Source organism: Heloderma suspectum, chromosome 5 (genome assembly GCF_057233095.1).
Source record: "Heloderma suspectum isolate Gila_16-S chromosome 5, 16-S_ref, whole genome shotgun sequence".
NCBI classification, from domain to species: domain Eukaryota; kingdom Metazoa; phylum Chordata; class Lepidosauria; order Squamata; family Helodermatidae; genus Heloderma; species Heloderma suspectum.
Window position 1 is genome coordinate 214,543,591 of NC_139462.1, and position 22,136 is coordinate 214,565,726.

A 22,136-nucleotide genomic window follows, 5' to 3' on the forward strand; every position below is an offset into this window, starting at 1 on the left:
TTCTAGGAAAACTCCTGAAGCAAGGAGTTGTAACCGCACCTCTGCCCTGGCCAACACCCCAAAGATGCCACATATTGCACTGGATTGCTTTGCCACACAGTGGAGTGTTATTGTAACGAGAAGGTAATTAATGTAAATACTATGTGTCTCGTGCTTTTTCAACACTGTCTTGAAATTTGGACATATTCTGTTGGTGGAACAACAACCTAGCACACACACACACACACATGGACACAGACACACAAGAGCTAAAGAAAAGCAGAACTCTCTAAGCAAATAATGGGTGTCTTTCATTTATTGTTTTATATTTCATGTTCTTTTATGAAAGGCAGGTTAACTTCAAGAAATACAGGACAACAGAGGAGGCGATAAGATAAGAGCCAAGAGCAATATAATAATATAATATATAATAATATAATATATTAAAATAATAAATAATAATTAAAAAACCCTTCTTTAAATTCTGTTTGGGGAGGATCAACACAGAGAAGACACAGATGGTTCGTTTCAACACGGGGGGAAGGGGGGCAAACACTACACACATAGGCAGCTATAATATACCTTTCTTTAGAATTTAGAAAAGCAGAAAAAACTAAATGCTTGAATATGACTTTGGGCGGGGGGAACATACCCAGAAGTCAATGTTTGCTTTTAAAAATCAAAATAAGACTAGGTTTGTAAAAATCTAAAAGAGACAGAGTTGACTGACAAAAACGACAAGGCGATAGAATGGAGAAAGCAGAAGTAAGAGTCAACGTTAAACAACAAACACAGCCTTTTCTGGAGTCCAAAATCGAGATAAACAAACACAGGAATAGCGGGGGAGCGGGGAGCATAGCAGCAACAAGTGAGGAAAAGCTATGTTAGTTTGAAAAAATAGGAAAAGGAGAGATGAATCTAATCAAATACAAATAACAAACGAGTCGGAGACAGAAAGAAATAGGACAAGGCAGCTGGAAGAGGTGCTGCAAAAGACCACGTCCCAATGGGGATGGACAATCAAAGGAGTTAGCATTTTAAAAAAATGCTGCTGAAGGTATTTAAAATAAATGCGTGTGCTGACACTGGCCCACCTGGGATAAAGCCACAGGTAACAGAGCAGACACAGCTGCAGCAAACCTAATGACCAGAAGAAAGCAAAACGTTCAGTCAGATTAACAGCTTTGCACACATGCATTGCCAATGAACCCAGAAAATAAAAGCAAATTGGGGAAGGGAACACTCCCAGTACAACCAAGCTGTTTCCTTTTAATTTACATTTCGAGGAAAACCTAATAGCAATCAAAATTGAATAAATTGAAGGAACAACTCCTAGGAATGCATGCACACATGTATACACACACACACACACACTATCATCTACCCATACCAGCCCTCTCTCCCAAAGACACAGCTAGAGCAATAACCGAACGCAGCCTTTCACCAAAGTATATATACCCCTTCCTCCACCGCTCGCTCGGATTGGAGACTGCTGGCCTCGGTTCTGGCTGAGAGTTCCTATTTGCCAAAGCACGCTCCCTCCTCCTCCTGTGCTTGTCTTCCCACCTCCCCCCACCTTCCTGCGTCCGCTCGCCTTCTTTCCCCCTTCCCTCCTCGTGCGCCTCTGTGTGAGTGTTCAGAAGTTGATCCGTTTTGGGGACAGCCTGTCTGGACTGCTCAGGCATTAAGCAGAGCTCCAAATATAAGGGGTGGAGGAGGCGCTTCATGGGGGGGCAATTCACCCCGGGGCGCCTCGGCACTGCTCTGACCCACCTCGTATCACGAGGATTTTGCTCCAAATAAGCCCGCTTCACCTCGTTATTCGGGCTTCATAACGAGGCTGCGCACAGCCCTGACCCATTTCCTTTAGGTGATGCATAAGAGGCCACCCCAGTCTCCAGCTACTACCACAAGTTATCATTTCCATTGCAGTGTTCATTTGTAAAGTGATCTACCGTATCTGCCTTTGTAGCAGCCCTCTGAGATTGTTGATTACAGTCCCCAATTAGGAAAGGGAGGGCAGTGCTGAAGCCTGCAGATAGTGACTTGCCCAGCTGAGGCCATATACTAAAGACCAGCCTGGATGCAATGCAGTCCCTGCGACCACTGCGCAAGCCTCACAGATTTGAAGCCAGCGTTTCTCCACTGGAGTAGAGGTAGCTGCTGTAGCACAGACTTTGTGCTTTGCTATTGTGCTGTAGTGCAGTAACCTCTCCAACTTCCCTGCATCCCCTTCCACAGGAGCACTGTTCCTTTAAAGTCAGGGGATCAGGCTCTGGCGGTCTCCACTCACAGTGTTGAAGGATCCCATCACTAATTCACCAAATATATTTATTATAATTCACCAAATATATTTATTATAATATATTTATTGATGCCCCGAGGGAGGTGCCATAGCTCAGCTGTAGAGCGCCTGCTTTGCATGCAGAAAGTCCCCAATTCTATCCCCAGCATCTCCAGGTAGACCTAGGAAAGCATCCCGCCTGAAACCCTGGAAAGCCGCTGCCAGTCAGTGTCGACAATACTGGGCTAGATGGACCCAGGGCCTGACTGAGAATAAGGCAGCTTCCTATGGATTTTAGCTTCCATGAGTTTGTTACTCTTTATTTTCCATCAGAAATGATTATCTGTTGGTAGCAAGCGTCTAGGGATAGTGTACAATTTGCTTTTATTTCCTGGGTTCGTTGGCGATGCATGTGCGCAAAGCTGTTAATTTGACTGAACGCTTTGCTTTCTTCTGGTCATTAGGTTTGCTGCATCTGTGTTTGCTCTATTACCTGTGGCTTTATCCCAGGCAGGCCTTATCTGAACATGTGCTGTCATATTTTGGCACTCCATACACTAAGCTTTTAGGAGATCACTTGACAGAGACTGATGCATTCATGTCAAGTTCAGATCTGCATGCGACAGGCTCAAGATGGAAGTATTTAAACAGCACTGCAGTGTCAGCACACGCATTTATTTTAAATACCTTCAGCAGGGTTTTTTTTTAATGCCAACTGATCAGTTATCTTTGTGAAAGAATTGAAGTTGCTAGGAATGTGACATAAATGGGATTACCAACCCCATGTGAGATGGTAACTCAATTACGTTTTCATCCAAATTCATCTGTATACAGTCATTCAGGGTAGAGCCACTTAACCAGGCAAGTGGATGCTACTTATGACAGAGGGCCAGAAATGCTAAGGATCTTTAACAAACATCCTACATTCAGTGTGTTTTGCTGGGGTGTTTCCACTGGGCTGTAACTGAGGGAATCGTATGCGATGTTTCAACACTTCTGAACTATTTACAGAGCATTCCTATGGTCCCGGGACAGGTTCTGAGGGGCCGTAGCACAACTCCAAGTTGGGAGAAGGAAATCCAACTGTGTGATGGGAATTATTTAGTAGTGATAAAAAGGTAAAGGTATCCCCAACCAGTCGTATCCGACTCTAGGGTGCGGTGCCCATCCCCGTTTCTAAGCCGAAGAGCCAGCGCTGTCCGAAGACGCTTCCGTGGTCATGTGGCCGGCATGACTGAACACCGAGGTGCACAGAACGCTGTTACCTTTCCCGCCGAGGCGGTACCTATTTATCTACTTGCAATTTCTTGCTTTCGAACTGCTAGGTTGGCAGAAGCTGGGACTGAAGACGGGAGCTCACTCCATCACGCAGCACTCGGGTCTCGAACTGCTGACCTGCCGACCTTCCAGTCTGCCGTTCAGCATCTTAACCACTAAGCCACCGCGGCCCTTCTTTTAGTAGTGATGCCTCCTATTAAAAAGGCAGCTAGCACAGAAAAAGCAGAAGTCAGAACAGAATGGGCATTTACCGGTCTCACACATACACAAGGCTAAAAAGGAGACCAAACCTCTCTTCAGTGAAGGAAAGATGAAATAGTTTACTCACAATATTCTTGCATAAAAATGCAAGTACAGTGTACAGTTCCAAAAGACAGTTTGTTCTGTCCTTTTTGTGTTCTATAACACTAGCAGGAGTGAAAGACAAAGACAAGTGCTCCCGGCAATGGAGGAGGTCAGACAGACAGAGAGAAAGGGGAAGAGCAAAAGGAAGAAATCACAGGAAACCACACTGTAGGCTATAGAGATCCTAAGGCTAGCTGTGGACTATATTCTCATGAACTAACTGCAACACTGGCCCCTTCCGGTAACTTGCAGGTTAGGCAGCAATATTCCCAACTCTGTGGACCTCCCCTTCCCCTCCAAGCCATGGAGAAAGCTCCATGTTGGCTCCCTGTCAGCTCCCTCTCCTGTGGTTGGGACTCAGACCTCTGGGGGTGTTGAGGTAGGCCAGAGCACAAGGCGCAGAGAGGCTATGGATCTGCTGGATCCAAAGGCCTCCCAGTTCCCTTCCCCGCCCCTGGAAGTGAGGAAGGGTTAGAAGGGCTCAGAGGCCCATCTAACGTAAAAAGCTATTTCAGAGGACCGAGGGGCCTCCATTGCTCCTCTCGCCCTGCCAGCAAGAGCTTGGCAGCACTTCGAATGGATGGAGGGCTCTGATGCTGGAGCCCTCCATCCTTTGGGCACGAAGTCCATAGGACTGCACATATATGACTGCTGTGGTGAGATGAATGGCCTGTTACAACAATGAGCAGTAATATAGTATGTATTGCATTACGCTCAAGACAGTGAGGCTGCTGTCACTGATTGGCTGAGCTAGTGCATGGGTGGATAAAAAGCAGTTAAGGGTGCAATTCTATGTATGTTTAGGCAGAGAAAAGGCCTACAACTCCCAGCATTCCAGGGCTGGGAGTTGTAGGCCCTTTCTCTGTCTAAACATGCATAGGATTGCGCCCTAAAAATACATATAACAAATCCAATGTGTTTTTCTTTAAATCAGTTTCTTTTAAATTTCAATTACACTATCTCTTTTTAAAATAACCTGCTTTAAAACAAAATGTGAATGTAATAGAAGCAAATATGTTAAAGCCTACATTTCTAATTTCTTAAAACTGCATCATGATCGTCCACCAAATCGTCTGAGTTAAAAGCTGCTTTTTCTGTGTAAAAAAAGCCCCAAGCAAACAGGACAAGGGGGGCAGGGAAGAGAATATCTGACTTCTAAGGCTGAGTATTATAAATGACCCAGGGACTAGCAAGTCATCACAGGAGATGCCATATTGTATCTCACCAAGATTATCCATGGGGCCCATATGGGTGATCTTGTACTCCTATTTTATGCCCTCCAAAGAGCTGAGCTCTGCAGTGTGTTCAGTTCACAAATGATGAACATTTATGACTCTACCAACTCAGCAGCATGGACATTTATTTTCCATTTCATGGAGAAACACTATTTTTGTACACAGAAAACATCAGCCCTTGCTGCTTCTGCAAAACTCTGGATACTTGCAGCACGATCCTGCACATGTTTCTCAGAAATATGTCCCACTTTGTTAAATGGGACAAAATGGATAGGACTCCAGCCTTAGGGCCAAACTAAGAGCATTTCTGTTTGAGGCTTTTATTGCATGGTCGTGAATGGCCACTCACGGAAGTTTGTGGGTCCTTTATACAACATTGTCAACCTCCAGGACATCTCCTGCATTTCCCCCCCCCCTTTATCCCACATTCAAAAAGATCAAAGATAAGCTGTAATAAACCTTAATGGTGCCTTATCAGCAGTGTGAAATGCAGCCATTGCACTATAATTCAGCCACTAGATGGTGCTGTTTCATGGAACATATAGAGCATTTCCGAGAAGGGAAGTTTTCCATTCCAAATGAAGTGTTGGCCGTCTAAAGGAGCCCATTGTATACCTGAAAAGACACTGGAAGAAGAAAGCCTGGTGAGGGTGCGGGGCTTTTGCTTAATGTAGAGATCTTCTTGGTATAACATAGGAAATCTGTTTGATCAAGTCTCCCGATCAAGTCTCTCTTTTTCCTGCACCTAGGAAAAAGAAACCAAATGCACAGTTACAAGATGGGGATACTTGGCTCAACAATACTACAAGTGAGAAGGATCTTGGAATTGTTGTAGATCACAAGCTGAATATGAGCCAACAATGTGATGTAGCTGCAAAAAAAGCAAATGCTATTTTGGGCTGCATTAATAGAAGCATAGCTTCCAAATCCCGGGAAGTACTAGTTCCCCTCTACTCAGCACTGGTTAGGCCTCATCTGGAGTACTGTGTCCAGTTCTGGGCACTGCGCTTTAAGAAGGATGCAGACAAGCTGGAGAGGGTTCAGAGGAGGGCAACAAAGATGATCAGGGGACTGGAAACAAAGCCCTATGAGGAGAGATTGAAAGAACTGGGCATGTTTAGCCTTGAGAAGAGAAGACTTGAGGCGAGATATGATAGCGCTATTCTAGTGCTTGAAAAGTTGTCACAGAGAGGAAGTCCAGGATCTCTTCTCGATCATCCCAGAGTGCAGGACACGGAATAATGGGTGCGAAGACACATCTTTTTAATTTAGCCTTTTAAATGATGTTGTTTTAATATATTTTGTCATGGTCTTGTATTACATTTTTATTGTTTTACATGGTTGTACACCACCATTTTAGCAAATAAGGCAGTGCATAAATGGTAATACTAAATAAATAAAATAGTGTGTATGGTTTTATGTTAGATGCTGCTTTCATACAAATGTGCTCAAAATGGCTCATAATAGACACAAAAAAAGAGCAACAACAGTTCCATTCTATGCTGTTGGGTGGATCACACCAAATATGAAACGACATTGAGCAGATCCTGGTCAACGAATGAAAATAGTTTTATTTATGTAGGTGCGGAAGTGCAATTCATTTCCCAGCAAAACAGAAGTTCCATTTCATGCTTTGCCAGGGGCAAGGTGGGGCTATTGATCTTAATGCTTTGATGTTTTCTGCTTCCCCTTTGACAGGAGTGAGTAATGCTGAGATGCGGCAGGCGGGAAAATCACCTGGTTTCAGTGTGAATTGGATAGTGGGCACCACAGACCTCGAGCTTATTAACGCCACAACAGGAAAAAGAAACTGCGGGAGTTCTTCACGACTCTGCAAGCACATGTTTTACACTCGATGGGCAAAGCTTTATGGAAAGGTAAGGCTGAACAGCGCTGGTGAAGGCAAAGCTATGTCAGTTGCAACCTTGTCAACTGCAATTCCCACCACAACCCAAGCCTAGTATCAGCAGCTCAGATCCATGTCCCACTGCAGATGGTACCCTAGCATGGACACCACTGTCCAAAGCACATGTATCAATTTCATACATGTGATTATTCATAATAACAACTTTGTGTATACTCCAGTATACATGCTTGAGTACAAAACGCACAGGGATTGTGTCAATATGAATAGGGCACACGTGTATTATTGGCAGCTTTTGTTTTCCACACTCAGGCAACCAGCATCAGCAAATAGAAATCATAATGTGCCCCTACCCATTCACATTTGACGCAACAGCCCATGCATCATTCGTACGCATTGTTGTGTTCCAGAGTATCATGGAAGAAACCTCTCTCAGAGAATCCCAACTCACCCTCTTTGTAAGTGCTGGGTTGGACTTTTGTCTGCCATTCCACAGACTTCTGATTACTTCCCTGAAACGTCAAAGACTCACTCTTGGCTTGGTTGCACTCTGTCTTTGGCAGGTCAGGAAGGAGGTCATTGATTTAATCCTCCTCCAAAACAAAAAGTTCTTTCTTCCCAGGTGCATGGGTGCCGGGGGTGATTACTAGACTGCAGATGTGTGTCTTTGCCTCTTAAGACAGTTTCTGGCAAGAAGCCAGCAGCAGGGGCGGGGTGTTTTTTCATAACATTTTGATGCTGTTCTCCTGCTCAACAAGACAGCCTCTCAGCTATACATGCTGGGCAAATCCCGGATGCTCGATTACTGCCCTCTCTTATGCATGTCTCACAGTATCTCTTGTTAATAACAGATCTGAAGGAGGGGAGGTGGATTCCAACTTGTGCATTCTCTTGAAGGATCAGCTTGCCTATCTGAAACCTTGAGTAGCTCAGATCCTTTCTCCAAACACCAGCACATCCTTTTTTCTTTAAAGTGTTGCCATGAAGCCTGGCATGCTCGCTTATTTATTTAGTAAATCACCTTTTGATCTGAAGTCCCCAGGGCTTCTTAAATAATAAATCAATATGGGTTGTTGTATCCAAGGGTGTCATTCCACTAGCACAAAGCTTTTACCAGTTGTGGAAACCCTGTTTTCATCCTTGTGCAAGTGTGAAATAAATACATTGTTTCCGCTTGCACAAGCCAATCCTCAAGCCACTGAATAACCCATTATGACTTAATTAGGCTAGGTGTTACTTGTGCCAATTCTGTTAGTTGTTTTGCTGGTGGTTGTGCAAGTACTAGCAGAATGCCAGCTGTTGTAATGTTTCTGCTAGCGTGATGTTGGATCCAACCCTATAAAAACATATAAAAACCAAGACAATGTAAAACATAGCGGTTACACTACTCAAAGCAGCAGAAACAGGGCATGGCGGGAAGGGGCAGGTTATTTATTTACATGACCATTCTTATTATTGTTATTGTTGTTATTATTATTATTATTTATCACATTTCTATACCTCCCCATAGCCAAAGCTCTCTGGGTGGTTTACAGAAGATCATGGCTCTACGTATACTGTGCAAAGTAGAATCCAAATTCTGTATAAAAGTAAGTTGCACCTAGGCAACCAAGATCCCACTGTCAGCATAAGATTGGCTTTATAGTAAAGCTCTATTTGCACAAAGAATTAGAATATAGTTCTTGAAAATCCAATATCAAAATAAGAGGCTTACTGAAAAACATAGAAAGCAATGATTTTGCTCTGCTGCTTATTCACTTGGGAGGGGAGGATGAAAACCACAAAATATTAATAGTTAATAATAATTAATAATCATGCCGATCCAGTGAGAAATCCACAGAAATAAGCTTCCTTAGACCTCTGCTTCATTGAAAGAAGAACCCATCTGCAGATATCTGTCGCACACAAGTTTCTCCCTGCTCAGAAGCCCCATCCAGTAGTGGGGTCCTTGCATGCCTAGTGCCAGTACAACATAGCAGTGATCATCTGCTTGTGAAGGGAGGGAAGTGGCTGAAATCAGTTCTTTTAACTCCCATTCTCCCTAAACAGATGGCCAACGCTATTGCTCATCATCATCGGCTGCTGGGGGGGAGGGGGGCAGCTTTTGAGTGATGGAAACTATAAAGGCAGCAGCCTACTGCTGCACAGACATATCATCAGGACCTCTGCCTTTCTGATACTCAAATACAAAACAGGACCAACAAGCCAACGGAGATGTAAAAGGTCTGGAAATTTGGCAGGCAGAGCAGAGGAGGTCTGCCTTTTCCCCCAAAGAGACTGGGGGCTGGGATATGTACACACCGTTTTGGGAAAGCCTTTAAATGGAGCATCTCCAAATTTCATACTGTATGGGATTTCACTTCATTGAATATGAATCTAGGATATAATTTGGGGATTTTTTCCAAAAACACTGGGGGAAATTGTTTAGCCAGTTGCCACTAGAAACATATTTGGGGGAGGGGAGAATCAATACCATTGAATACAAGTATGCAAGATTTTCAGTTTTGCTTCCCCCTCCAAACTCCCAAACAAAAATGCAGGAGGAACCATTTAGAAGCAATGAATAGGCTGTTTGGAAGGATCCACTACATTACAAGGGCCATTCTTTGTCATTTGCTTCGGTAAGTCTCCAAACCATCTCTCCAAAGGAGGAATGGAAGATAACTGGTACAATGTATAGGCCAGCACCCCAACTTCCCTTCCAAGTGGTGTGCAAACTCATTCTTTTGCTCTCCAGAGTCCACCCTCAAGTCTTGTGGGTTGGCACTAAGCCTGCACAATGGAAATAATATGTTGTCAAGTTGCTTTCCCCCCCCGCCCCCCCGCCCAATATTGTTACTATAAACCAGAAACAGACACATAAAGCTTCTGGACAGTTTGTCTGCGGCTTATGAAATGTAGATGGAACGATTATATACAGCTGCCAAAGAGCCACTGTTTCTGCACTCCTCTCATTTGCATTTGGTTTTTTGCTTCTCCTCCTCCTCCTTCCCATCTCTCTCACAGCTGAGCACACGGATAGCAAGCCATGGAGATGTGCCATCAGTGTACAGTGAGGCCAAGCTGGTGGCACGCACGTACCAGTCTGTCAAGCAACAGCTGTTTAAAGCGTTTCAGAAAGCAGGCCTGGGCACCTGGGTGAAAAAGCCCCCTGAGCAAGATCAGTTCCTACTAACTGTGTGAATCATTCGGCACCTCCGTGACATGACCCCGTCAAATTGACTGGAGAGAAGGGCAGGCGCACTACGGGAGCTGAGAGCGTGACAGATGCAGTCTGAGATTTACCTCCAGCAGAAGCCGCTCATCTCAGCTTGGAATCCCTCTGCTGGAAAAATGCGTGAAGTATAAGATAGGTTCTGATTAATGCACTGAACTTGACTTTAGGAAACTGCTTTTACCTACCCATCCCTTCTCAAGGATGTACAAGCCCAGGTTACAAAAATGACCTTCACTGTTTGTTCCTTGTTTGTAGCACATTATACGTCACTGTAATTATCCAAGTGGCACCTGTATTTTGGGCAACAGCAGGTCCTGCTTCTGGCTAAAAGACAAACACGCACACACACACACACACACACACACCTGGTATTCCCCTTCAGTGTTAGTGCAATAATTACCATTGGAGGAGGTGGGTTTTTTTCTAGGTAGCAAACACACACAAGTACTTTTAGAATCAGTGTGCACTAAAATTCAAGAGGTAGGCGTTGTGTGTAGGCATGTGTGTTCGTGTGTTTAAGGGGAGGGGGAATTTCAGACTAGTTCACTAGTGGAAGGAGAGGTATTAAAGACACAGCTAAATAGCACATTGCTGCACTCCCAACTACATGATGAGTGTGCGTGTCCTTTTCCACTGAAACATGGATGTCCACAAACCAGCCACATGGACTGTACTGCAGGCCATATCAGTCCATGCAGCCCTTGTAAGCTGTGTGCGCCAAGAGGGGAACCAGAGCGAGGGGAAGCACCTTATGTCTCTGGACCTGATCTCCAAAGTTACAAACCTGTGAATGTACCTTGGACCTGCAGCACTGCAGGAAAGCGGTGGTGTTGCTCCAGTTCAGGGGGAGAGGACGATTCGAGACCAGAAGCTGTTGCCCACAAGTATGCACCCAGGGCCACGTCCTGCTGAGCAGAGAGTATTTTTAAAAGCAGCAAGGAAAGTGCTAGCATTGGAAAAACACAGTTGCAGGACACTGGGGCTTAGCCTCATCCAATCCCTGACACCTCAGAGCTGCCATTAACTGAAGCCCGAGAAACAATACGGGGCAATTGTGATGCCCAACCAACACAGGACCAAAAAAGCACACAGAATTGCTGAAAATAACAAACGTACAAAGATTCTCCTGTGCAACATACAGCACCCAACGTACTGCGTGAGGCATCCATCCCATCCTGTCCAGCTGACCCTTGGGTGTGCTCAGAACTGACTCTTGGGTGTGCCCAGAACTGCAGCCTACCCAACCATCATCTTGTCCGGGCAGCCTGTTTGCACTGTCCACAGAGAGACCCAGTGGCCCCAGTCTTCCAAGCGTGCAGGAGACATTTGCAGTTCTGGAAAGGAGGGAGACGACAGGTCTCTTTACAATGGCAAGAGCCAAGTGTATTGCAGGGGATGGATTGTCCTGCAAATTGGCAGTTGTTAACAGCATATAGGGCTTCTTCACATGGAGCTTTTATCCTGCTATTGTGATGTCTCACTCACAGAAATTTGCGGGGCCCTTTAGATGACATCGTGAACCTCCAGGGCATCTCCTGCACTAAATGACCTTTATTCCCTTTTTAAATAGATCAGAGATAATGAGGCATCAAATTACCCTGCTTGTGTTCCACTTGAGTTCCCTCCGTGAGAAAGGAAAAGCCACACGAAAAGGAGCTAGCCCAATGAAGCATATGGAAGACTTGGGGAGAAGGAGGGGGAAAGGGGAAGGGGGAAAGGAACTACGTGTGAAGGAAGTCCATTGTGATCCTGCATTTAAAACAGAAGCAGAAAGCCTCCTTTAAAATGCAGGATTTTAGGCTGGTGTAGAAATGCTCATAGTGTGGGAATCTCTATCATAGACATAAGATACTAAAAGTCCAGCTGCACACTATTCCAGAATAGATCATAGTATACTGTTCCCTTCCCTGGGAGCCTTGACGGAATGGTTGATAACATTCCTTGGTTCCTGTACAAAGATTTTCCTGTAGTCTTCAGAGGTTAAATCCATTCAATGTCCTTATTACAGTCTGATTTATCTTTGAGTTAGGGCCAGCCAGTTCAAACATTTGAAACTGCAGCAGCGGGGCGGGGTGGGGCGGGGCGGGGGGACTTGTTGCTGCAATTGCAAAAACAAAAACAAAAAAAACACCAGTAGGAAGAACAATGGACAGTGATTAAACATTAGGGTTAAAATATGCTAGTGTTGGGATGCTATGAATTCGCTAACGTGCTCTGGAAGTGGCTGGAGGTGATTCCCGGCACCCTCCAATGCATGGCACAAGGGGAAGGAATTATCCTGCCCTTTCTCCAATTTCCAAAGAAGGGAGGGATCAAACACTCAGCTGACACCATGTTTTGGAGGCACATGCAAGTGGCAAGAGAGATTCTAATTGCATCAGAGCAGACCTTTCCCAACCTGCCACCCTCCAGAAGTCTTGGTGTACAACTCCCATCATCCCCATGCTGTCACATCTGGAGGCTTCCAGGTTGGAGAAGGCTGCATCAGAGTATCCCCTGGCCTAGCACAAAGTGAGAAGCTGGCCCCTCCCCCTAGTCCTCTGCACATCCTCTCTCTCTCCTGCTGAGCATGAAGTGGGAGACTTCTGCCCCTCCCAGTTTTCTCTGCACAGCACAGACAAACCCAGAGGACGGGTGGTGGAGAGGGTCTCTTACATCATGCTCTTCCACAGATGTGATCTTCAAAGTGTGACCTGCCCCCAGTTCTAGATAAAATCTGTGGGATCTGAGAGTTTGAGGACTATTCATGCATTATTTCTTCTTCAGACAGAGAATCCGAATTCCTGATAATATCAGCTTGTATGGATACAGTTTTTTTAAAAAAGCAGAGATATTTCTAGCCCTTACATCTGTGAAGGTAGGCTTGAAAGTGTGTGGTGTATGACCTGGTTCACATGACACAGCTTGGCTCATCATGGCTTATTTAAACTATGATGAGCTGCAGTGCCCATGGGTGCAACTTTGTATATCCAACCCCCACTTGGGGTTGGCGTGTCATACGCCTGGCAAGCATGGCTTATGCAAAGGTTAAACAACCCTTACATAACCCATGGTCTGTTCTGGGGTTATGTGAAGGTTGTTTAGCCCTCAGATAACCTACATTTGCTCGGCTGGATATGCAAAATGGCAGCTGCTCATGCCACAGCCTCGCCCTGGATTAAATAACCCATGGTGGGCTGTCGTGCTGTCCAAACTGGCCCAATATTTGCCTAATAAAATCTTAGAAACCAGACTGTGAAGGGCTGGGCAGGATTTTCCCCTTATCAGGGAGCAAGGTTCCACAGGCCTGCATAGCACTGATCATTTTCCCAGACACAAAATAAATTGTGTAAAAAAAACTGGCAATTGCATTACTGCTTGGAGCTGTAGTATCCCCGTGGGCACATCCACAAGGAGCACAGCTGCCTATCAACCAAGTCTTCCCCAGGTCACATGATTGCACTGGCTGAAAGATAGACCTGTCGTTCTTTCTCCATTTGACTACGTCCTTGGGGCAATTGTGATGCACCTTCAGAAACCCTTTTGTAATGTGCGAAACAGTCCTGTGCTGCTCCCATCAGTCAGAGCATACAGTGTACAGCAGGGGCGCACAACCAACAGCCCCTCACAGCCTTTAATGCAGGCCCCCAAGGGTTCCTCCATTCTCCCACCAGTCACCAGTCCTCTCCCCCGCCCCCCGCATGCCTCTACTCTCTACTTCCTCCCCCAGGGATCCTCATACAGATCATGCTTTCCCTGCCCCTGTGAGCAGAGAGGAAAAAGCAAGCTGTATCAGAATTGCTGGAGTGTGTGTGTGTGTGTGTGTGCGCGCGCGCACGCATGTGTCTCTGCATCTGTGTGTATGTGTGTGTGCATACATGTGGCCCTGATCCACAAAACAGCATCACATGCCGCCTTTGGGGCCCAAAAGGTTGTGCATCCCTGGTGTTTTTGTAATACAAAACTAGCCCCCAATTTGTTCACTTGGCACACAGGAAATATCATGTAGGGTGCCCAAAGAGAAAAGTTACAGAAATCTAAGCAACTCCAGAATTAACCTCTACTCAAACTGTAGTTTTGCTTTTGTTTTATTTTTCAAATGACAGGATTTGCGGGTATAGAACTACTGTTTCCTTTTTAACCGTGTGATTTTCTTGAAACGTGTATATATTAACATGCTGCTACTGATCTGTGATCTGTGTTGGTGTTTCTTCTTAGAGCTATCCAACTGAGTTACTTTTGAGACTCAAGCACACAACTCATACTCCTCCCTGCCCTGCACAGAATTTCTTTTATGCTATACCCTTTTTTGCCAATAAAGTTAGATGCTCTTTATATAAGGTTTGGAGAGCCATATTCAGTCAATATATTTGTTTATTAATGCCCACACAATAGTAATAGCTCAGTATTTTGAAGAAATTTTTATTTTTAGACGATCAACTACAAGATGTATCTACAGTGTCTTGTACAAAATAAATTATTGTGATAAACTAGAATTTTTAAATTAGATTAAAAAGAATAACTCCCCCCCCTTACAAAAATGTTTTCAATGAACGATACATTCCATATTAATTGCCAAAAATATACCCCAATCCTTAGAGTAGTAATAGTAGAATACATGAATTGCTTCTTCAAGTTAGGATTGAGAAATATGTTAGGGTAGCAAGTGCTTAATTTCTAAAATGAGATATGCTTGGGCCTACACCTTCAAAAGGTCATGAATCCAGCCCTGGGAAGCACTGCACCCTTAATCCCAGGATTGGAGGGGGTTGCAGTTGGGAGAGAAAGGTTTGGGGTCGAGTCAAAAGAAAGTTAGGTAGATCTTAGTTGCACCGAACTTACTAGAATGTCACCACGTAATTATTGTCTCATGCAGCACAATCCTGTGCAGGTTTACTTGGAAGTAAGTTACACTGACTTCAGTGGTACTTCCTCCAAAGTAAGGGCACACAGGATTTCAGCCTGATTTCAACAGGACTTAGACATAATGAAGAGCCTGTCTACATGTTCCTTAAAATAACATGGTTCAAAATGCGCACGGGAAGCCACATGTTTGAAAGCTCACCCATTTCCCGCTCCCCAAAATCCCTGCACATCAAGGAGAAGGATAGACACAAACCCTTCTCATTGGCATACTTAATTCCCATATACAGCGCATTTTTGTTTGTAATGTGGGGAAGCATTTCAATCACCCACACACACTCTCAAGTGGTCCAGGTAGTGGACGCTGGTTGCTCTGATGTCAGTAGGGCAGTGAATCCACCCCAGCTTTCAGTGTGACCTTGGATAGCTCCTCTAGAGTTCTGACTGAAACCCGGAGCTGATCCGCTGACCTGCTGACATTGGGGCCACCAGCCTCCACTGGGTCCAGTCCTAGGTGGCCTCATAATTCTGAGCATGTAGATCAGTTCTGAGTGATCCAGTGTGATGTGGTAGCCAGAGTGACACCCTAAACTGTGGAAATCTGACTGGCCGTGAAGCTTACTGGGAAACTGTGAGCCACAGGGTTGAAACCTACCTCACAGGGTTGTTGTGACAATAAAATGGAGTGGGTGGATATGGAAATCAAGTATGACCGCCTTGGAGGAAAGTCAGAATGCTCTCCCACACTGGAGGCATTCAAGACGAGGCTGGAGTCTGGACAGCCATCTGTCAGGGATGCTCTGACTTGGATTCCTGCATTGAGCAGGGGGTTGGACTTGACGGTCTTGTAGGCCCCTTCCAGTCCTACTATACTATGACTCTATGATTCTCTGCAGGCCTTCAAACAGATTCCAGGGTAGATAAAGCCTCATAGGAACAGCCTCATACTGAGTCAGACCATGGGTCCATCCAGCCTAGTACTGTTGACAGCGGCAGGCAGTCGTTCTCCAGGGTTTGGGGCAGGTTTTTTCTGACCCTACCTGGAGACACCGGGGATTGAACCTGGGACCTTCTGCAGGCAAAACAGGGGCTCCACTGCGGAGCTACAGCCCCTCCCATCTCAGTTGTCACCATTTTACTTACAATGTGACTTTTCCTTTACGGCTGGAAAATATGTGGCACCTTCTTCAAATTCCCTCATAAATGCAACACCTCCCTTCCACATCTAAAACCGCCCTGGGAATTTTTAACTGAAGGGCAATATCAACATTTCTATAATAACTAAGAAGTCAGAGCTCCATGAGTGCTCCAGTGCATACATGGCAGTCCCACGACTGTCCTCCATATCCAGATTCAGACCGCTCTCCCTCCCTTTCTTAAAAACTAGCTTTAGCCCAGCATCTCGCCCACCTACCCATACAATTGGTACTTCCTGCTCACTTCTGTTAAAAGGAGAACTTTGGTGAGCACAATGGGAACTGCAAAGGTGAGGCCTGAAAAATCAACCTGGGAAGTGGAGGCTGGTGGCTCCAATGTCAGTGGGGTGCTGAATCCGCTCCGGGTTTCAGTCAGAACCAGTCAGAACTCCACGCCTTGGATAGCTCCTTTAGAGTTCTGACTGAAACCCAGAGCGAATTCACCACCCCACTGACAAAGGAGCCACCAGCCTCCACTGAACATGGGGCTCTCAAACGTTCATCGGACTCCAACAAATCTCTGTGGAAACGGGTGTGTTGAACTGCTACAGCACAACCTCCAGTTTTGCCACCTATGATACACAAAACGCCCCATTATAAACATCTGAAAGATAACTAGGCCAATTTCTCAAATCACTGATTATTCATGTTAAATTAATTGCAATTTTTTTTCCTCCTGGGATCCTCTGTGGGCAGAAGACCCCAGCGCTGTGGAAATCTACTGCCACTGTAAAGATCTGGTCAATTTTAATAGTGACAAGTTGATCCAAACCATCTCTTGTCATTAAAGACAATGCAAAAGCAACAAGTAAAACAAGAAATGTAGCAGGTATTCCTAGCCCTCCAAACCTTGCTGTGAGAAGCATTTGATAACTCCACTGAAAGCCCCGGAAGACTTTTGTTTTGTCCTTCCAGGCCAAAGTTCACTTCCCCATGAGATGCCTTGACACAATGTGAGGAACTCCATTCCCAGCTCCGCCACATCTGCGTTTCCTGAAGCAAGGAGAATGACTCAGCAGGAATTCTAAAGGGAAGACAATGTACATAGCGAGCATGAGTGAATGGCAATACTGTACGAATGGATGTACATTTGTAAGATTTGTACAAAACAAGAATAAATCTGAATTTACAGGTGTGAATTTGCTGCTAAGTTCTGTAAATTGCACTTCAGTGATACCTGATAAGTGAATGTTTCTGTTATAAGTGAATAAAATGCCAAGAAAAAAATGGCTCCCTGGCTCATTGTTTACTGATCCTCCTTCCCTCTGGCCGGAAAAAAAGAGGATTCCATTTTGCTACACTACTAAAATGCCTGTCAAATGTAAAATGTGGGGGGAAGTGGTGGCAGGCATCAAGCATCTTATGGGGATGAGAGTAGACCAATGCCAGGTCCAGGTTTTTGAGGGACCTTGGGCAAGACACCTTTAATGGCCCCCCTCCCTCAGTGAGTCTGCCTTCTTACCGCCATTGTCACCAGCTGCTCTGGCTCTTCATCTTCTTTCTCATCATTGCTACCACGTTTGCTTGCCAGGCAGAAGGCCAGTAGGCCGTGGCATCTGCTGCTGCTCCTTCTCACCACCACCATTGTCTGGGCCAGAGCGAGAGGCAGGTGAACAAGCAGGTTGCAATGGTGAAGAGGAGGAGCAACTCCTTGAGCCCCTACTAAAGTGTGAGCCCTCAGCAGGTGCCCGAGCATACCTACCACTGATGCCAACCTAGACTCATGTGCTGCCAGTAGTACTGAAATTTAAACTCTTTCTTGTATCCCCTCCAAGAAAAAAGTCAGGGCATACAGGAAGGAAAGCATGATGGTACTAAATCCCCTGGCCATATGCTGCATTCTGCCACTCATTTGTACATTTCAAGCAGTAGTACAGCTGAACAAGCATAAATGGAGACCATGCCTGGTACAAATTCACTTACACCTCTTGTACAGGTTGCATTATTTTCTAATGTTTGAACATTTACTCAGAATTTTTCTACCCAAGGCTCTTAATCGGCTGTTAATCTGCTGTATCTACTTTCAGTTTCGTCACAGAATTGAGATCCGAGCACTACATGAAGAGGGTTTCCTTTCCTGCTTTCTGACTACATAACCTCTAGGTGGCACTGTGGGAGTGGAATAGTGCAAATACACAAGAGGAAATTGAGCTTTCTTTAGATTTGATAATTAAGTGCCGCCGCATTTTCCCTGCTCTAAAAAAAACCCTTGCGAAAAGTGATGGTTAGACACAAGAATGAAACTGGAGGGTCATGAAGTTGTATAAAGAACCTGTAAACAACCATGAGTAGGGAATGATGAGTGCATGATCAATGCCTCGTGTAGAAAAGCCCTAACATTTATGTCAATCAAGGGTACCTGTGGTACTCCAGTCAGTGAGGCCATTTCAAGTTTCAAAGAGATTTCAGGAGGGGAAGGCAGAGATTTGCAGCAAAGTTCAAAGACCTATTTTGTTATGGAGAATAAGGGCTGCATCAAGGAGCTGCCTTTGTGAGAGGAAGGGCTCCAGTCACAGAAGGTACCTCTGCCTGATTTCGGGGACCTTCCTTCCATACACACACACCACAGCTCACCCCATTCACCACAGTCTGCTGACTCTGTGCAGCATTTGGGGGGGGGGGCTTCCATCGGAAGGAGGGGCAGAAAAGTCCACTGCTGCCAGGGCAGTTGATCCAGTGTAAATCTGGATCCAACCCCCCTGAGCTGGAAGGGACCTCAAATATTATCCAGCCCAGCTTTCCTGAACCTGGTGCCCTCCAGATGTTTGGGACTACAACCTGCCAGAGTTCCTGATCATTGGCCATGCTGGCTGAAACTGATAGGAGTTGAAGTCCAAAATATCTGGAGGACCCCAGGTTGAGGGAGGCTGATCTAGCCCAACTCCCTGCCAACCCAAGGAAACCACTTCTACTTCAACCAATCTCTACTTTAAAACCTCAAACAAAAGAGAATCCATCCCCTTTCTAGGCAGCCTGTTCCACTGTTGAACAGCTCATACCACCAGGACATTCTTCTTAATGCATTGTTAAATTAAAAAATGTATATGTTATGCCTCACAATGAACAAAGCAAGATTATCATGCAGACCAGTCTTGGAGTTCATCTAACTATGTGTCACAGTCACTTGATGTACTGAGCCAGTGAGTTGCCAGAGCTGTAGGCATGCCTGAAGAGTGAACAGTCTATGTGATGATAAGGCTATCAGTGGCTACTAGGCCTGATGGCTATATACTAACTCCAGTATCAGAGGCAGTGTGCCTAGGTGCAGCAGTTGCTGGGGAGCATGGGTGGGAGGGTGCTGTTGCCTGTGGGTTTCCCATGGGCAGCTGATTGGCCACTGTGTGAACAGAATGATGGACTAGATGGACCCTTGGTCTGATCCAGCAGGGCTCTTCTTATCTTCTTAACAGTCACCTGTGGACTGAAATGTGGAAGGGGATGCTCCCCTCGCTTTGTCCTCCCTAAATAGTGCCCAACTCCGGTCTGAATAATAAGAAACCACCCCTATAAATAATGTAATGGGATCTAGGTTTTGTGCTCATTACAGTTTATGCCTGTCATTAGTTTTCAATCACAGCTCAAGTTGGTGGAATTGTTTCCCTTACTGTTGTTGTTGTTGTTTTTATCCCCTTTGATAGTTGTTTTTTATTTCATCATTATTATTATTATTTTATCCCAAAAGTTCATAGTCCTTGACTGAGTACCCAGGAGCAGAATAAGATTGTACAAAAAACAATGAGAAAGAGTCTGAGGAGACCTTCAGCTCTTCCTTCAACCATTTGGTATGAATTTGCTGCAGGCTGAAATCAAAACATACAAAGGACATTTCTTATGGAGGAGGGCAACAGAAGTGTTGGGGGGGAGTCATCTGTGTGTTTTCTTCACCTTCAAACTTTGACATTGGCAAAGAGGAAGATTGGTCTATTTTTAATCAGAGGGAGATGTATCGATTGCTGATTTCAGGCTCTATGTGCAGTTACATCTTTGCCACTCTGCACCCCGCCTTTCCTTTCTCTTTTTAAGAAGGCAGTTTCCTAGCTGAGAAACACCTCACTCCTCTCTTTAGGTCTCCAGACAGGATGGCAAGCTTTTTCTCTGAGCTGCTGTTTTTCACCCAGCTGAAATGTGAGCCAGGGCACTTGGAGGGGGGAACAGTAATTGATTCTTAATCCTTAGAAACATCGGGATGCTTCTGACACTTAATAATAAAAAAAATGACAGCATCAAAGAAAGCACCCAGAAAATGGCTACAGATATAATATCATATGGCAGCCATCCCCAACATAACACCTTCCAAGAGCTGGACTTCAGCTCCCATCATCCCCAGACAGCACAATCATTGGGAAGGCTCATGAGCAGCAGAAAGGGCCTCTGCAATATTCACCGTGTGTGTGTGTGTGTGTGTGTGTGTGTGTGTGAGAGAGAGAGAGAGAGAGAGAGAGAGAGAGAGAGAGAAAGAGAAAGAGAAAGAGAAAGAGAAAGAGTCAGACATCTGGCTATCATAACATTTCAAAAGGGATGTATTTGTAGCCAGTGTGGTGTAGTGGCTAGAGTGCTGGACTGGGTGTTGGGAGATCTGGATTCTAGTCCCCACTCGGCCATGGAAGCTCACTGGGTGACTTTGGGCCAGTCACAGAATCTCAGCCCAACCTACCCCACAGGGTTGTTGCTGTGGGGGTAAAATGGAGAGGAGGAGGATTATGTACTCTGCCTTGGGTTCCTTAAGGAGGAGAAAAGACAGGATATAAATGTAATAAATAAAATATTCTGAACACTCCTCATGCAGACATTTTAAAAAAACTGGGGAAGTTTTGCAGTTTATTTTTAAAGGGTGTGACTTAAACTGCCCTGCTCACCTGTTCTCTACTTTAAGACCTTTTCTACACCAGGTATTTGTTATGTACTCATCATTCCCTGCTCATGGTTGTTTACTCGTTCTTTAGAAGATGACATGACCCTCCAGTTTCATTTCGGTTTATAAACAGCACTTTCTGCGAGTTTTTTAGAGAAGGAAAAATGGGGCATAGTTTCTGATGGCGAATGAAAACACTGCTTTCACTTGTGCATTTGTGCTATTCCGCTACACCACAGTGCCACCTAGAGCTTATGTAGCAGAAAAGCAGGAAAGGAAACACTCCTCATGTAGTATTTGGATGTCAGTTCTGCAACAAAACAAAAGTAGATGCAGTGGATTAACAGCCTTGTGTAGAAAAGCCTTAAGTCCTCCTGGATAACAGAGGGAGACTTAGAGCAAGGGGTCAGCCCTCCCGCCAAGTCCACAACATTCCATTTCCCATGTAGAATGCAGTGGGAGGGGAAAGGTACCTTTAAGGAAGAGCTATACAAAGCAACCCTATGTTGCATCCTTCCCTACCCTGATGCTCTCCAGAGGCGTTAGACTGCTACTCCCATGCTGGTTGGGAATGATGGGAATTGCAATCCAACACCTCTGGAGGGCATCAGGTTAGGGAAAGCTGTTCTGTTGTGGCAAACCATTGGTCCGCCTTATTTATTTATTTATTTATTTATTAAATTTATTAATCGCCCATCTGACTGGTCACCCAGCCACTCTGGGCGATGTACAACCCACCATAAAACAATTTAAAACAATAAAATTTTACCATAATTTTTTTTTTTTAAAATACCCTAACCCACCCCAAATGCCTGCCTGAACAACCACGTTTTTAATGCACGACGGAAGCTCATTAAAGAGGGGGCATGACGGAGTTCCCTAGGGAGGGAGTTCCACAGAGTGGGGGCCACCACAGAGAAGGCCCTCTCCCTCGTCCCCACCAGTCTAGCTGTCCTGGCTGATGGGACAGAGAGAAGGCCATCTGAGGCTGATCTTGTTAAGCGGCCTGTCTGGTGTTGCTGGAGGCGCTCCTTAAGATAGGCT

The 22,136-nt window shown here is 45.2% G+C and overlaps 1 protein-coding gene across 1 annotated transcript in view; it reads left to right on the forward strand.

The window, feature by feature from the left end:
- ADARB2 (adenosine deaminase RNA specific B2 (inactive)) overlaps positions 1-10,168 on the forward strand; it is a 635,707-nt gene extending 625,539 nt beyond the window's left edge. The window contains exons 10-11 of the mRNA XM_084855086.1: positions 6,820-6,998; positions 9,992-10,168. Of these exons, the coding sequence (XP_084711212.1) occupies positions 6,820-6,998; positions 9,992-10,168 (356 nt within the window). The remainder of the gene's footprint in view (positions 1-6,819; positions 6,999-9,991) is intronic.
- Positions 10,169-22,136: the final 11,968 nt, after the last annotated feature.